General features: G+C 42.9%; 1 protein-coding gene across 1 annotated transcript; it reads right to left on the bottom strand.

Moving 5' to 3' along the window:
• Nucleotides 1–6: 6 nt before the first annotated feature.
• Nucleotides 7–14,339, bottom strand: LOC146584584 (lymphocyte function-associated antigen 3-like). The gene is made up of 7 exons (XM_085324512.1): nt 14,249–14,339; nt 5,096–5,395; nt 4,165–4,410; nt 3,007–3,099; nt 1,966–2,022; nt 1,701–1,751; nt 7–247 (listed from the first exon to the last, which is right to left on the bottom strand). Exons 1-7 carry the CDS (start codon nt 14,304–14,306, stop codon nt 225–227), a joined length of 828 nt encoding a protein of 275 aa, XP_085180638.1. The 5' UTR covers nt 14,307–14,339; the 3' UTR covers nt 7–224.
• Between the last annotated feature and the right edge of the window lie 2,720 nt (nt 14,340–17,059).

Genomic DNA, 17,059 nt, shown 5'->3' with positions numbered 1-17,059 from the left:
GACACTTACCGCTCCCGTTCACGCCACGCTCGGCTGCCTGCGTGGCACTCGGGCCGCTCTCCCACGCGCTACGGACATCTGCAGACAGAAGAGAGGACCACTACAGTCCCCAGTGGTGCGTACCACTGTCCACCTTCAGGGGATTAGTTCCCCTTAAAATCCCTCTTTCATTGCATTTCCTCCCTCTTTGATTTGTCTTTACTGGGCCATGACCAAGAACCTTATCAGATTTTTTTATCCTCCAAACCTGTAAAAACATTAACTTAATACATTAAACTTATAGCAACTTTCTTCAGAGGTGACATGGTAGTTTGTAACCCTAGAAGCATACTGCTCTAGCCTCTTCTGAATTTCACTAGCTGAAGTAATATACCCAAGTCAATATCCCACCTGCAGCTACGCTCATCAAAAACGCTCCAGGAGAGCACTCATACTATTGGYAGGAACTCTTACCATTCCTTCTTTGAATAGAATTTGGTCTGGTGACCTCTGTTGCAGAGAATTTTTGAGAGTCTTCACTCCCCTGCACTCTCCAGTTTTCTTGGCTGCCTAATTTCCAACTTAGTTTCGTTCATAAGAATAGACCACAGTGATCCTGGCACCAAAACACATATTAATGCTGGAAAACAGTATCATCTGCCTGACAGGCAAGAAGGCTCTTAGAATTTACAGTGCCCGCAAAATAGACCAAGAACGCATCAAAAGGTGCTTCTAACAGATTTTTTCCAAAACAACTGGAAGAGCTCAGGGATGTAAAAGGAGACAACTGCAACTTGACAGCCTGGAGGTAAGCACGCTTCAGTGTTTTTCTGTCAACACAACAAAATCAATGATCAGGCAGTTCTGCACACCAGACTAACAGCGTGTCCTCAACCGGACAGCCTCATTACCACTTGGATGGTGTTTCAAGATATAACCAGCTTAAACTAATAGTCAACCCCAGCTAGTCTGATGTGGTAACACTTTTGACAGTCATTAAATCTATTGGTACACATACAGTAACAACACCCACCCACTGGAAACATCAGCATTATAGGTCAAAATCAATGCACAGATAAACAGGCTTGTTGACCATCTTCCAAGACCAGCTATCAAGAAATTTCCATGAGGGACATTGCTCATTCCTAACATAGTACATTCATGCCCAGTCTGAAGCACTTCATATGAATACTGGGTTTCAAAAAATGACAAACCAAATTCCTGAAAGAAGTTTATATGAATGGGACAGGCTGATAAGATTAAAAGAAATCAAAGAAATATTAACCTCATATTTCAGCACAGAAAAAAGCCCCTAACCAACAAGTAAAGAACAAGTTCCCCAATTTTTCCAGCCCTCATCCCAAGGCTAGCTCCTGTTCTCCATTGTCAGAATTCATCCCGAAGAGAGATACTGACCAGGCTCCTCTCAGGCCATTCATTGTTAGTAATTCCCCACTCCTACTAATGCATACACAAAGCGTAGGTTCCTATGATTCTCCACTACTGCACCTTATCTGAGACTTTAAGGCTGAGTGTTCTCATGCTGAAGATTACCTTAGAACACCTACACACTGCAAGAAAGGGAACAGCAGATTAGACTCCTTGTCCTAACCAACAATAGATGTTAGAGAGAGCCACTAAACCCAAGAAGTACTACCAGAAGTATTGGTAGACAGTTAAAGGCAATGACCTGATAGGCATCGGCATTTCTCATCTCATACCTGAGCTGGACTGTACTTGGCTGTCTACGTTTACAATTGGCTCCTCTTCTCCTATAAGAAATAAAAATTTTTGACATATATATTAATGTCCTGGGGGGGAAAAAACCCAAAACATATTCTGTAAAACAACTAAGGCCCAAAAGAAAACATGCTCCTCTACCTCTCCAACAAAAGACTGTAGTACTACAGAGAAAATTAAAAGCCTACAATGAAATTAATGCAATAGTCCAAATTCCATACATTCATGACACTCCAGCTCTCTTACCTGAACTATGCTTCTGAAGACTGTGTTTATGTCGTCCTATTTTAGATTGATGTCTAACTGCACCAAAACAATGAAAAAAAAGGATAAAGTACTCAGAAATAAAATCCAGTGTTTTTGTAAACTTGCTGACAGCCTCCACCCCTCATTAATAAAGAATATTCACTGAGGATATGCAATGGACTAGATGACTTGGGGGAAAGAAACCAGTGAAATAGGATATTGTGGCAAAGGAAAGCCATGAAGCCCACCATAACCAAGCAAGTTCTCATTCAATCACCCTAAGCTCAAAAGATGCAGCTCTAGAATGATGATTCTTTCATTTTCCCCAGAAGTATGACTAAGTCAAGGACCCAAGCAACAACTGTCGCTATGAACAGACTTCCCCCTCTTCACTGTCCAGGAATAATCTACAGAGCTGTAAGCACCCAATCCTAGCTATCACAACTGTTTACAGGAAAAGATGCGAATTAAGGGCTCTTCTGACCTATTCACCAGCTCTCATTACAACATGGAACTGTCTCCTAAGGATTTACATAGATCTACTCCCACAGTGCCCCTATCATGCAGGGAACCATTGCCCTGAATTACAACATGGTAACACATAGGAAATGGCTTTTTTTTTCAAATATGATTGTCTCTCCTTGAAAGCCAATGATCCAATCCACTGGAATTTTAATAGAATATACTTCATAACCTCTAAGAGCAGGCACTAAACTGTCAGATTACACTTAGTACAAGGTATTCAACGTGCTCTTGGAAGAGCTTGTTCCAACAGTAAATCTGATCATGAGGGCAGCTTCATGATGCATCTACTTGGAAAGTGGAAACGCACAGTAAACAAAGCATCCAGTCTGAGGGAGAAATTTGCAAATATGCACTTCAGTGTCTCGCAGGTCACAGAGTCTGAATGTAAGTTGTACTGGTTTCTAGTAATTTAATTACAATCCATCCCATGTCCAGGCACTTTAATTCATTCTACAGGACCTTAGACTAGCATAATATCAAAGCACGTTGATCTCAGTTAGTAAGTGCCATACATACCTTTTTTGTACAATAGTGGTATTATCACAACTGCAAGCAACAAGACAAAAGCCACAATAAGACCAGCTCTCCTCCTTTTGTGATATCTGTCCCCTTTAAAAAGTAAAACAATAATTGATCAGCTAAGAAGTAGCATTTTCATGTGACAGACACAACTTCATTAGAAATATCACTCTGTATGTTGTATAGGTAGTCGGTTTTTGCTTTTTTAAAGTAACCTCAAGAAATGTAAGCACCAGAGTTATCTGTTAGTGCAACAGCTATAGCAACTCCAGGAAAGTCATGTAGTGACCAAATTCAGTGAAGACACGTTACTTCTTGACAGGCAATGGGGTTCCCATTTTGAGGGGCCTAAGAAGGGCCAAGCCAAATCTCAGCCAACTCAGCAAATCTCTTATTTCTAACTGATCTCTAGTGCATGCTTTTGATGACAAAGGAAGAATTTTATACTAAAAAAATATGAAATTTGCTTTTGCACAGAACTGGAAAATTCTATTTAGTGACTGCCTTACACACTCCACAAATCAGATAGTTCCAAACAGGTATTTTCATCCTGTGTAAAAAGCATAAGTCTCAAGTTCACTTCAAGCTGAGCTGAAGCTGGGCTGAAGTAATAACCAACAAACGACAATTTTCCTTTCTCTATCCAACTGTGAAGAAGAAGCATGCTCTAAAGCATCAATTCATACACATTCCATATGAAAAGTGACTTTATCTGATAGCTCTAATGACTCCCTTGAAATGATTGAGTAGTTTCACTCCAGTTCATGGAAAATAGTACAAAGAGCACCTACAGTCACTAGCATTAATTATACTATATGAAGGCCAGAAGATTCAGAAGAGAGATCTGCTAAGTGCACAGAAAACATGTTCCTCCTCACTCTAGGTCCCTCCCTCTCTACCACTCATGTCAAAGCTGACAGCCTTATTTTGTTGAGGTCCTTGCAAAAGGCTCTTCCTAGAGAGTTCAAACTATCAATACAGTACCTTTCACCAATCTTAAACATATTTTTATCAAATAAAGAATAAAAAGCATTGGAAGTCTTTTAAATTCAATTTCCTGAGAAGTCAGCAACAACCTTGCTGTCAAAAGCCATTCTGTTTCTCAAATCAGCCTCTCAGACTTGCGTATATCACCTGACCCATTATCTTTATTACCTGGAAAGCATTCATTCAAAGAAAATTCGGAGTTCTTTTCTGTTTGAGAGATTTTAATGAAACATGTCGTTTTCTCTGAAGCATCAACGTTACTTTTAAGGGTGACAACATCTTGGTGCTGCTTATACTCTGTTATGCTACTGAACTTCCAACTATATTTCAGAGGTTTCTTGAAATCTGCTGCACATTTTAATATAAGGTCATCACCACTGATGTTGCAAATTATTGTAGGTTCAGAAGGGGGATCTGAAAGGAGAGAAAACATTCTATATTAGTTTGGTTATATATAGCCTTGCATTTTAATATGTGATCAGGCAACATAAGCAGCAGGAGCGTGCATAGCAGAAGGGTAAGGTAGGGATGTGCATGACACTGACAGAATGCTCAAGCATATTTTATGTAACTTCAGCATAAGATACAGATAAAAGGACTACATTTCTAGAAGTGGTCTCTCTTCTGGTTCTTCATTGCCTAGTTTGAGATACTTCATGGTTGATTTTCAGCAGCACTAATACAGGTGTTGGCCACATATATTTTCCAAAGATGACCAGTGGAACTGTGTAGATCTGTACAGGATAATGCCATTTTGTACTGATACTCCAGCAAATATAATAGGCCTGCAAGAGCTCCTTTAACAGTAGACACATACTGCCTGAGGTAACTGAGTCACTTTGTTTGGTTATCTCTGTCTAGAGCTGCACTGTGCCATCTAGACACGCTCTAAAAGTCATGTTAAGGTGAGTAATGATGGGCACACAAATTAGATGGCACCTTTGAAAGATTTCTGAAGTGACTAAGCAACTTAACAGCTGAGCCAAATAACAGAATCTCTCCTCTATTTGCTTCCCTGACAAATAAACAGTTCTCTTTCCTGTCTTCTTAAAGAGAAAAAAGTTGTGCAAGTTCTTTACACAGTTCATCCACTACTTACCTAACACAGTAAGTATAAAGGTTAAGACAGAAGTTCTTTCATCAGAAGATAAATATTCTAGCGCATATGAGGCAGTATCATTCTTCTCTAAATTAAATATGGTCAAGCCGCCGGTCTCATTGTTAAGTGATCCTCTATTCCGGAGAGAATTAAAAAACACTGTTTGGCTTTGTTCTTCCCATTCAGCAACTTTATCTTTATTTTTCTTCCAAGTAATTTCCATTAGCTTTTTTTCTATTTTTACTGGAAAAGTAAAATTTTCTCCCAAGATGCCAAACACCTCTTCACAGTGGATGTATACTACAGGGGGAAGAAAAAAAGGTTATTTTACTGATTGTTTTCTAAATTATTGTTTGACCAATGCTGTATCCAGTATCAGATTCATCAAAGTTCTGTTAAAAGCACATCATGGATGTTGTAATGTTGAGCACCTGTCAGCTAAGAAGTATGCAAATCCAGCCTGTCTATACAAGCATGTAACAGGCATTACAAAACTGTCCCACTTCTACACCCAGGTCTCCATGAGTCCAGCTAGAATCATTGTCCTGATCTTCTCCTTTATCCTACATCAAATATTTTCCCTCTTTTCATCTCTATTAGGCCATCTGCCCCTGCTCATGGCCTGATCATAAAGTCAAAAGGAAAAATTATTGTCACTAACAAAAACCTATCTCAGCATCTGGTTGGAGAAYGCATAGACTAAAAACCCTGCTGAGCAATTTTTCAACATCTTGTTATTTGGCTGAACAGTCACAGAATTAGTAAAAGGCACAATTCTGACAAAAAATTAGTATCCATTCAAAGTGCTTGCTGTGAAATCATGCAGGTATTACAGATTTCCTCTGGAAATGTCATTTAAGATATTTTTAACAAGGAAAAAAATGTATTTTTCACAAATTTAATTCTCAGAAATGGCCAAGCATTTGGGACAAAATGTTTTCTCCATTCTGCATTATATCACCACAGAAGTTGGTTTATTTCATAGCCAAAATAAGTGAAATAGCATCCAGCCTGTGAGAGTCCACTAGAGCTGCAAGCATAAAATGGGAGCTGTCCAGAACCTTAACTGCTGACTAACAGTTCTGAAAGCAATCATACTTTACTGGAGGAAACAAAAAACAAACAAATAACAGAAAAAACAAAAAATCAAACAATCAGGCATTACAGAGTTTGATAGTTTACATTTGAACTAACCTTAAAAAAAAAAAGTATACTCTGGATACAGTAGAATCGGAGACAAGAAAGGCAGGGATCCTTCTAAAAGGATGCCTCCTCAATCTCCCCGCTTCAGTCTTCAGCTAAGATCTCCCGCTCCTAAATGCCTCTGAGTGGGTTTAAAATCACTGAGGGGAAATTCCCAGTATGCATCATCAAAAACTCCCCTTAAACAATGATCACAGGTAGTGAAAGARAAATACATTAGAAGCCTACTCTCAATTTCTATAAGCCAACTGTTCCCAAGTGACGGCTACTTCCTTTTTGGTTTTGATTCTTAAATAGCATCAACTCAAGAGCTTCACAGTCAGCAAAAAAGAATACTTGTCAACATACCACATGTCCTGCTCTTCTGCCTAGTGTCACACCACAAAAACAAAGATTTTCTCAGGCAGGAGGTAGAAGGCAAAAAACGATAAATAGCGGACATCATTTCTGCGTGTTTGCATAGACAACGGTACATATAGGTCTTCTGTGTGCCTTGCCTCTCATGGACTATCCAGTTTGTTTATAATTTACACATGAATGTATTTTTTCTCACTCTGCTGCAGTTTCTAGTCATCCTTGTCTAGCACTTCACTTATGCTGTAGCCTTTTCCAAGCACAGGGACTGGATAAGTAAACAAGGCTTAGCTAGCACTCTCACATCATTTCAACAGAGCCTGCCTTTCTTTATCCTCTATCCTTTTCACACAGATTTAAACATCTCACTTGCTTCTGCCAATCCAAAATGAGTATCACTACCCATTTAGATCAATCATCAGTTCCCAGAAGAGAACCCAAAACTCCAAATTCGTTTCTGGGGACCAGTAGAAGGCAGGATGTTGTTTTGACCTGARGAAGCTTGGAGTCTTATCAGGGACTTTTGTTTCATAATGGCAATTTCTGTGAGCATAGTTCCTTGAAGAAGTTGTCTTCAACTGCCCAGAGATCTACAGCATTCATAGGGCAGAGCAGAAACCCCTGCTCTAACCACTGGGAAATTCTGCCTCTCAATATCTTCAGCTCACAGATACAAGCTGTGGTGGCATAGCCTGCCAGCATGAGTAATCCAAGCCAYAGTGGCCATCTGCACATCAAGCTATTGGTAAGAGCAAGATGATGTGCTTCCCTCCTGGGAGGAAAGCAGCCACTTCCTAAGAGCTGAAAACACAAGCAAGGACGTCCACGAGAGCTCAGCGAGCTCCTAATAACTTGGTAAGCCTAGGTGTGGATGCATGCAAACCATCATGTCTTTGCTGTTTTTCAGTTAGTTTTAAGGGCCCACTGCGGTTATGAAGGTAACACTGTTTCTCCTTCAAACCTGCAAAACAGACTGGAAGGCAGAGCTGAAAAGGAAAGAGATAGTACATTACCTCTGCACAGTTTTTGCTTGGCATAGGGGAGCACTGTTCTCTACAGTGCACTCTCTTCTTTCTGGCTGGTGAAACAAAGCCTCTGCAGCAAGGAGCTGACAGGTTCCTCCACAGAARGTCATTTAGGGCTCCCAGGAGCAGGACACTGGAGAGATTATCYCTTCAGGAGGACTTTCACCCTCTCTTGTCCAAAACTAGCCATCAGACACCCCTACTTCCCTGCTTCACTGCTCTGGTGAAAATGTAAAGAAACTTCCCACTCACCCCGTCAGCTTCCTTTTTACAAAGAAATTACATGTCATACAGAAATATTCTGTAAGGTCTCCACAACAACTTTTTGAGCTTCTAAAGAAAGGATATGGCATCAAATATTTTCTGAATTTTCAAATAAACCTTCTTCCTCTTTTGTATTTGATTTGACAAGGGAATGGTTTTCCCACTCCACTGCAACTAACTTCTCTATTGTGGGCAAATCAGAACAAAGAACAGCCAAATGCTCTCCCTTACATGCCCTGTTTGGTTGGCTTAAAGTAAGAATGATGTTTCTCTCCTTTCTCCCTTTCTCCTTTTTGTATCCTGCAACACAGTGCTGCACTAGGGCCTTCAGTAGCCTCTACAGAAACCATGAGACTTCTACCCCCTCTTACCTCCTTCAATACATTTCAAATTCCTTCTCGTACCACATCTTTGTGTTCTACTCCTCAAAACAAACTGCACGACAATGGTGTTATTTATAAAGAAGAAAAACTGGCATCGTGCAAGCCAAGACTCTTCAACAACCCCACAAACTCATTCTGCAAAACATTCTTCTGCCGGTATCTTTGCCTCACAGCCTACTTGTTCTAATCAGGACTCAGAGCCACAGTCAGTCATCATCAGCTGAGCCACGGTGACTGCCTGGGTGTATGGATTTGTCCTGCAGCAAACGGAAGGCCGTGAGTTTTAGCCTGGTTTGCAATACATGAAAATTAAAATATTTCAGATTATCTCATGTTTGACAAGAGCTCAGCTGTATGCATTACCACATAACCTGGAACTCCACGCTAACTGAATAATTTCTCTGAATGTGCAGGTTAGATTGCAGCCTTTTCAAGACAAGGCAAAGTCCTTCACACCCATTGTAACATGTGCCACACATACAAACCAGCATGCTGTACCTAAGTTGTAGTACTTACCTGAACGTTTTTCTTGGAACTAAGGATTAGCTTACCTCAATTTTCAGAAATAACTAACTCCCTTTTTTAATGCCACCACTATAATCTCTTTGGTATCAAGTAATTGTTAGAAATGCATATATTAGGTTTACACAAGCATCAGTTAGGCTCCCTTATTATCATTATTAAAATGTTAATATCCCATCTGCTGAAGCTGGGTGGCAAAATCCTTACTGATTAGCTTATGGTAAGGAACTGCCTGCCTCTGCAGTTGGGCTTTTCTAAAAGTGATTTTTTTTTCTATTTCTTGCAACTTTCCAACTACCCCTTTTTATTTAGTTTTTTTAATTGTGAATTCCTTAGCTACTGTGAGTAGCATTCACCCTAAAGACCAGAATCTTAAATTGTAGACAATCCTGGAATAAATGTGTAGTCTAGAAAGGCCATCAGATTATTCACCTCAGTCCCCCTATTCATCCAAAGGCCACAACCACAATTCATATCTTAACCTCCCGTAAGAAAGTGTTTAGACTCATTGTATAAAATCAGAGGCAAAAATCTACAGTCAGGCACAGCAAGAGTGCAAAAGACAGTAAGCTATACCTRGCGTCGCAGGCTATTGCAATAGCACATCAGATTTGTAAAGGAGGGGCTGGATGAAGACACCTGCTCGGCAACTCTGGCATACAACACCTAAAGTAGAATTTTTTGCTTGATTCCTCTAGCAAGTTCACAGAGGTGTGTGTTGCTGTCCCTGGACAACATGGGGCTGCCTGCAACTACAGAGCTCCACACATCAACAAAGGCAGGTCCTAAGGGGAGTATCTACAACAAGCTTGGGCCCTTGGCCCTTCGCTGTCATTTTAAAATGACTTTGCTGATTAAAAAGGTGGGAGCATTCTGCCTGCTCCTCCTTCTCCCTTGCTTTTGTGTTTTTCCCACCACCTTCCTTACCTGATCATTGTCAACCATACAGCACAGCCAAACAGAGAGCATGATCAGGAAATAACCTGGCTGAAAGTTAACATGACCAAAAAAGCAACAGAAAGATTAGAATTCCTAGATTCGACTTGCTGTTGGACTGCAGGAGCATCGAATCAGAATCAGTAAGGTTAGAAGGGGCCTCTGGAGATCATCTAGTCCAGCCTCCCTGCTCAAGCAGGGTAACCTAGAGCATGTTAGCAAGGGTTGCATCCAGGCGGGCCTTGAAGATCTCCAGAGAAGGAGACTCCACAACCTCTCTAGGCAACCTGTTCCAGTGCTCCGTCACTCTCACAGTGAAGAACTTCCCCCTCACATTCAGGCAGAACTTCCTGTGGTTCAATTTCTGCCCATTGCTTCTTGTCCTGTCACATGGCATATCAGTGCTGGTGCATGGGCCAGAGCAGAAACTAGTGAGCAGAGGAAGGGCATGGGGTAAGACTGTCCCTTTAATCAGAAATACAGGGCCAGTTAAGACTGTGGCGACAGCACCCACACCCTAGAGCAGGCTACCAGGAAGTGATAAGGACTCAGCTGTGTCTTAAGTCCAACCCCTTGTGTTTATGCACTTCACTGAGGGCTCTTGCTTCTCTGCACTCTAGATTTACAGCTCCAAGCCTTCCCAGGATGGAAGCACTGCTTTTCAAAACACTGTCAGAAAGAGATGCTGCCTCCCTTTTCTCCAGTAACTCACTGATCAAACCATATGCTCAGGACATTTTCACACAATAAAAAGGCATGCTTTACTGGAGGAGAGCCTAAAGTCTTCCCACTAGTGTCCTGACCACTAGACAGAGACACAGCCCCCTCACAAAACCCTCTTGGGTGCAGCTGCATTACAGCTCTCTGTGCACACTGGCACAGCTTGGAAAGGAGGAAGAAAGCATACCAACCACTGCGCATCCAGGAAGCCTATGGTTGGGCTAACAAAACTTCACTATGTAACTCAGAGAGAGACTTTTTTGTGGATCCCTGCAGAGTTTAAGCACATGCAAAATGCAGAAAATCTTGGTGCTGATGAGGACTAGGCAATTCTGGACATTTCCAGGAAAGAGTTTGAGGAGTAGGGAGAACAGAAGATCAAAACCAGCTTCTCAGAAACATACATGCCACCAGTCAAGTGCCAGCTTGGGTGGGCTATTCTGTTCACAGTTTAAGGTTTGTGAGTAGAGGGCAGAGGTAAGAGTCTCTGATAACTTTTCTAAGTTTAGCTCCACAGATTGATTTTTTGAGAGTTGAAATAGCAAGAACTTTCAGTATGGAAAGTCTCCTCCTCTCCCCTGTACTCACATTTCTCTTCTATTTGCCAAATCCCACAGATCTCTCCAGCTCCCTAGACCTTGTTTCATGCCCATGACTCTCAAGCCTCTTCCACTACCCTTGTCCTGTGATTACACATCCAGTCTCATTTTTCCTAATAGTTAGGAGAATCTAATTAACTCTTGCTTCAGCAAGATTTATCTAGCATACCCTTACTGCCTGTACTTTGAGGTAACCTGAACTGAGCTAGTTCTGTAGTCACGAACATAATCAGCAAGTCCCTTCTGCAGGTCTCACATAAGGGGAGGCTAAATGTGAGAACTCTTGTTCTGAAAAGTATCCTTTGCCCTCTAGACTTAGCTCATGGTAGTTAGACAAACAATTAAACCCACTAGCTAGTGAAGGGAAGGTCCTGCTCTCCCTCTCCCCTCTTGGTTTTCCCCTCCTTTTCTCCTGCAGTCTCAGGGTCCTGCTCCTTTGCCAAGCTCACTGGACTGAGCCAATTCCATTCATCACCTTTCCACTTTTTAGCCAAGTTACACTGCCACTAAAGCATTGAGCTAAATTCAGTGAATGAGGAAGCCAACACATGGCAACACAAGGGAAGGGAGGGAGGAGGGAGAACTGGGCATTTCCACTATTGGCAAAGGTGAGCTATTAGGGAAGTTCACTGTATCTTGTGAAAATTTACTCTCAGAGTTAGAACACTGATTACATTTGATCTCTATGCTTTCCTTAGGAACACAGYTGACTTGCATTTAAGCCTACCCTTAACTCCTAAAAAAAAGCCATTCACATCCTCTGGCTACTTAATCCCCACATCTGCATAGCACTCCCTATGCTGTGGTAACACAGTCTTTGTGTAACTTTATGATCAATAGGACTGAGAAAACTACCTGGTCAAATAATAACTTTTTTCCTTTGACTAAATTATTTTTTGGCCAGATCATCTTTGTAGTTCAGTTCACGAAGAACTGCACAAACACATGGCACAGAGAGGGAACTACTTCTTTCTTCCCTGCAGCAGCACCAGCTTAAACATATAAACCATGACCTATGTCTCTTTCAAATTCTTCATCACCTAAATGGCCTACAGCTACACCACCATGAAGTCACTCAAACCTCTCATGAGGCTGTAAACTCAGAGGAAGGGCACTTAAAAAAAAATGCATGCACACACACACACACACGGTCAAATCATTACTTTTTGACAAGCACCCTTAACCACACAGTGAACTCAGGGACCAAAGGAGTCTGTACATATAAACCAAAGATGATCTTAGGTTTCTCATGATTAAGACCATTAATGACATTAAACCAAGAAACTACCAGCAAGACTTTTCACTCTTTGTTCTACTTGTAACATTAACTACTAATCTCTCCAAAATATTTCTTTTATTATGATGTAATAGCCACAGCTGTGGAGGCAGTGATTTATTAAGAGCTTTTAAGCAGAGGGTGGGGGATTTTTGCATTTCTTTTTCCTTTGCTAGAAATACAGAACTTCCTCTGTTTATTCAGGATTCATGAGGAAGGTAACAAGACTAGAATATCAGATATATGAAGCAGATACCTGATGGCTGGAAAAGATTTTTACGTTCAGACTATTTAAAACTCTGTGTTTAACATTTCTGTTAGCAATCTACAGAACTAAAAACACTCTAAAAGCAAGCTGAAGAAAACATTTGTTAGGATAAATATAAATAAATAAATATAAATAAATATTTGTCTTCATAAAAAGAATGCTCTATTAATCACACAATATTGATGCTCGTTTAGAACCTTATCTGAAAAATCGCTACAGCTGAGAGACAAATCAGGAACTAGTGGCTGATCCTGCAGTTGACTGTGGGCAGACTGATTCCTACAGACACGCAGAGTCCTTCTCCATTGGTCCTAGGCACTCTTACAGCTCTGGAGTGCAGAACAGGATCTCTCAGGGGTATTGAAACAAAGCAAGCTGAAGTCTTCTGGAATGCTGTAACAGGAAATCTCAGGGAGTTGTTCTGAATGTTTTGTAGTGGAAACTACTATTTTAAACCATCAGGAAAAAAAAGAACAGACTGGTCTTAAAAAAAAAAAAAAAAAAAAAAAAAAAGAGGATGCAACACATCCTGTTTTAAGTACATCCAGTAAACTCCCAAAGCAACAAAAAGTCACAGAGAAATCCCTTAGTCTAGAGAAACAATAAGAAGGTGTATATAGAGCAAGCCACGCTGCTTGGCCAATCTAGCAACAGCAGCCACCTCTGACAAGTCATGAAGCAATGAGAAACTTTGTATACCTGTCTTTAACTACTCCAGAAATGAGTGAGTTTTGATTGCATACTTCTCATGCTTGTAGTCCTACACCAGTTTGCTGCTCCTCAGGTATATAGGTTACACTTAGCTCCCACTTAGTATTTCACCAGATTGAATATTAATTATTTACTTCTACATGAAAAAGAAGTCTAAAAAGGAAATTACAGAGAACCTCAGTGGTTTTTCCTTGAGAAAGAAGTAACCTAGAAAATAAAACATACAGTCTTTTTTCATGTATCAAATCCAACTCAGGCCACTGAAGCCGTACACTAGAAAGTAGAAACTGCAGTTTACCAGCCAACATAGTGATGACAATCGCCTCCCACGATCAAGAATGATGGAAAATGAAATAAACAGTTAGGGACACAACATGATGCCTAACTTTCTTCACCACAAAGTGTAAAACAAAGCGAGCAGCTCAGAGCAAGAGGGCAACACCACCGTCGCCACGAGCATGTATGGCGCCAAAGATCGCCCCGCAGAGCCGCCAAACACCGCAGCTGCTCGCAGAAACTTTCCTCCTGTGGCCGATGCGCGCACTGCAGCACCCTCCCAAAGCCCAACCCGCTCCGCAAAGCCTGAGGGCCTGAACCGCGCCTGCCAAACCGCCCGCCGCGCGCCCGGCCAGGTCTCTCGCTAGGGCACCACACGGCCGTTAACGGTGGCGCCCCGCCGCGCTGCGCCCCGGGGCCCGCGCGGTGCGGAGGCAGGGCGGCACGGCCGCCCGCCGCCTCGGGGCGCCCAGCTCCGCCGGCTGCACCCGGCCGCCGCCCCAGGCACGGCCGCCGGGGTGGCAGCGCTGCGGGGAGCCTGGCCGAAGCGAACGAGAGGGTGAAGGGCTGAGGGGGCACGGGAAGAGCTTCCCGCCGTGCCCCGGCCACGACTCACCTAGCAGGCAGCCCAGCAGCAGCAGCTCCCCCAGCACGAGCGAGGCTCGCAGCCGCATCGTTGATTGTCCCAGCGGCTCCCTCGAAATGCTCAAACAGAAACCGAAAGGGATGCGGAGCCACTGCCCGCCTCCCGGCCCGCCTCCTGCCTCMGCCTCCCGTCCGGCAGCTTTCTCCTCCGCCTTCGCTATCTTCGCCATCCACTCGACGCCCTGCTGCCCCATGGAGGCTTCGGGCAGCGTCCCGCGGTCGGGCGGTGCAGGGTGAGCCCCTCCTCCCCCCGCCACCGGGGCTGAATTACTGAGGTTTCTCTGGAAACCTGAGCCTGGCTTTAGGAAAASGGGATTTCAAGGTACAGGGCCACCTCCGGCGTTTCTTGGCAAGTTGAGACTGCCAGAGGTCGCATAGTAAGGTATGCGATGTGTGAGGTAGCATAGTAAACTAGGGTTTCTGGTTCTTGAAACAGGGCACCAGAAAGCACCTTGGGCTGAAGTGGAAGTGTTGCTCTTAGAATAGGGACGTTTCAGCTCATTTGCCCCCAAAAGCTGARTTTAAAGCAATTTAATGTGGAATAGGAGTCGCAAAACAAATTTCACCAACTAACATGCAGCTCACCACCTCAGAAGACTCTGATCCTCAAAATCTGGTATTCAAAACAGTTTTCCCCAAAACATCTACTAGTCTTTCTGGGAGACACCTGGCAATGCCTTATGGARGGCTGGGCAGTTTATCATCCATCATCTCTAACCTATGCTTGTCTGTGTCACCTCAGGATTGACCCAGGCAGCATTCTCAGTGGGAGCCAGCAGGGCTGGGCTCTGTAGAGCTAACCATTCTGCCTGAGTTAAGAGAGGGGGGGGAAAGGAAAAGAAAACAGATACCAYATTTAACTGCCAGGAGTTTCCTTCAACTCTACCTGCTCAAAACCCCATTCACATAATTCAAGCAACCTGAATTACATGCCCTGCGCATTTTGCCAGTGAATGGCCTTTCAGTAATATAGAGCAGTTTTGAGAAAGAAAGGGAAAACACCACAACACTGGGAAACTTAACAATCAGCAATGTCAAGAGTTGTTACTCTGCCAAATACTCCAGCAGCCCCTGTGACCTAGCTTTTCTCCTACAGCTGTAAGGGACTGCTGAGATAAATTGATGCTTCAGTCTCCTTTCCTCATATTTCTCTGTAGTACACTCACAGTGTACTGTCCAGACTGAGAAAAATCCAGCTGTTGGCCAACTGCACATCTTATATTCTCAAGGCATGCTCAGTTTCCGGGAGCTCTACTGCCTGTCCCAGGTGAGACTACCACAGTGTTAGTGATGGATAGGCAGGCTCTCAGAGCAGGTTCATCCCTTGGCTAACTTTCTAAGTCCGAATGCTCACTGCTGAGCAACTTGATCAGTCCATTCACCACCCCTCACAGGGAGCTCAGCTCCACTCTTCATGCAACAGTGCCTGCAGTGGTTCAGAGAAAATTGACAAACACAGCAATCTCTAACCAGAGGACCCCCCCCAAAATCAACCTCAAAGATGCTTCAACACTGAGCCTTTTTTTTTCCTTCCTTCTAGGAATTACTGAAAGCTCCTTTGGTTCATCGCTAAAGGCTGTAGCATGAACTAGAATGACACTACTTGGGCTGAACTATGCCATCTCATTCAGTTCCTGTAAAATCAGAATAATACTGAACAATTCTCCATGGCTATGTTGTAACAACAGGCTTACTTCCATGACTCATAGCTGGCATGCAAATGTAGTTTGACCCATTCCATAAATTCCTTTGATAGAAACCAGCCATTTCAAGTCATAGACATTTCAGTGATAGAAACCCACAGACAACTTTCTGTCCCTCAGTTCTCTTTCCCTGTTCTCACTCTCTGTCAGGCGTCAAAAGGGAGCCCCATTCACCAAGGAGGTTCCAGGTCACAGTGTTTACACCAGAAATGTAGTATGGCCATCTTCTTGCAGTATAATACTGGCAGGAAGATCTGTTCCCTGCTGCTGACCAGTCCTCCTGCCAGGTAAAACATTCTCCCAAGATGTCAGAGGCTTTGGGTTAGACCTTATTGCTTGGGGAGATACCAATTCTCACACATTACAGCCTTCCTGTAGGTTATGAGGTCTGGGTTAGCAGAGAGAAATCTGAAACACAGACAGACACTGTCACTTAGAAATAGATTATTTCGGGTTGGAAGGGACCACAGGAGATCACACACACACACACACACACACACACACACACACACACACACACACAGAGCAGGTCCAACTTGTTCCTGCTGCAGCTCTTCCATTTCATAGAGAACAATTAGGGCTCTGTGGGCAGCAAACTTGAGACAGAAACTTGAGTACAGTGGCTAGGACCCTCACCTAGGCTCCTCTGCTCTTAGGGACAACAGGGATACGTGCCAGGGCTGCATTCTCCCTTCTTCTGCATAGTTATATGTTGGTACTAAATGAGGAGTGCGTAAAGTATTCAATAAATATTCAAGGTAAAGACTGTTTTTCCTCTTTTTCTGACTGAGTACTGAATCAGACTTACCCATGCTTTCCCTCCCTCTTCAGCCAACCTGACCTTTAATGTTTTATTTCCTACTGTCTGRTAGGTAGGACAGTCTTCTAAAAGTCAGGAGCTTGAATTGCTTCTTGCTGAGGTGAGACTCAAACCCAGATCCTCTATCAATCCTGGGGACAATAGGTAGGAAGCCTAGGTGCCTAACGCACCTAGGTATTCTGCTGCAAGGGCAAAGAACAGAAAATACAGAAGCTGGCATACTAAACACTGCAGTGCTAGTGTGGATCTTGGCCTTAAC

The sequence above is a fragment of the Rhea americana genome, unplaced genomic scaffold (genome assembly GCF_003343005.1).
Source record: "Rhea americana isolate MKP2758 unplaced genomic scaffold, rheAme1 scaffold_92, whole genome shotgun sequence".
NCBI classification, from domain to species: Eukaryota; Metazoa; Chordata; class Aves; order Rheiformes; family Rheidae; genus Rhea; species Rhea americana.
Note: the sequence above shows the minus strand (reverse complement) of the source record. Positions and strands in the feature narration are given on the sequence as shown.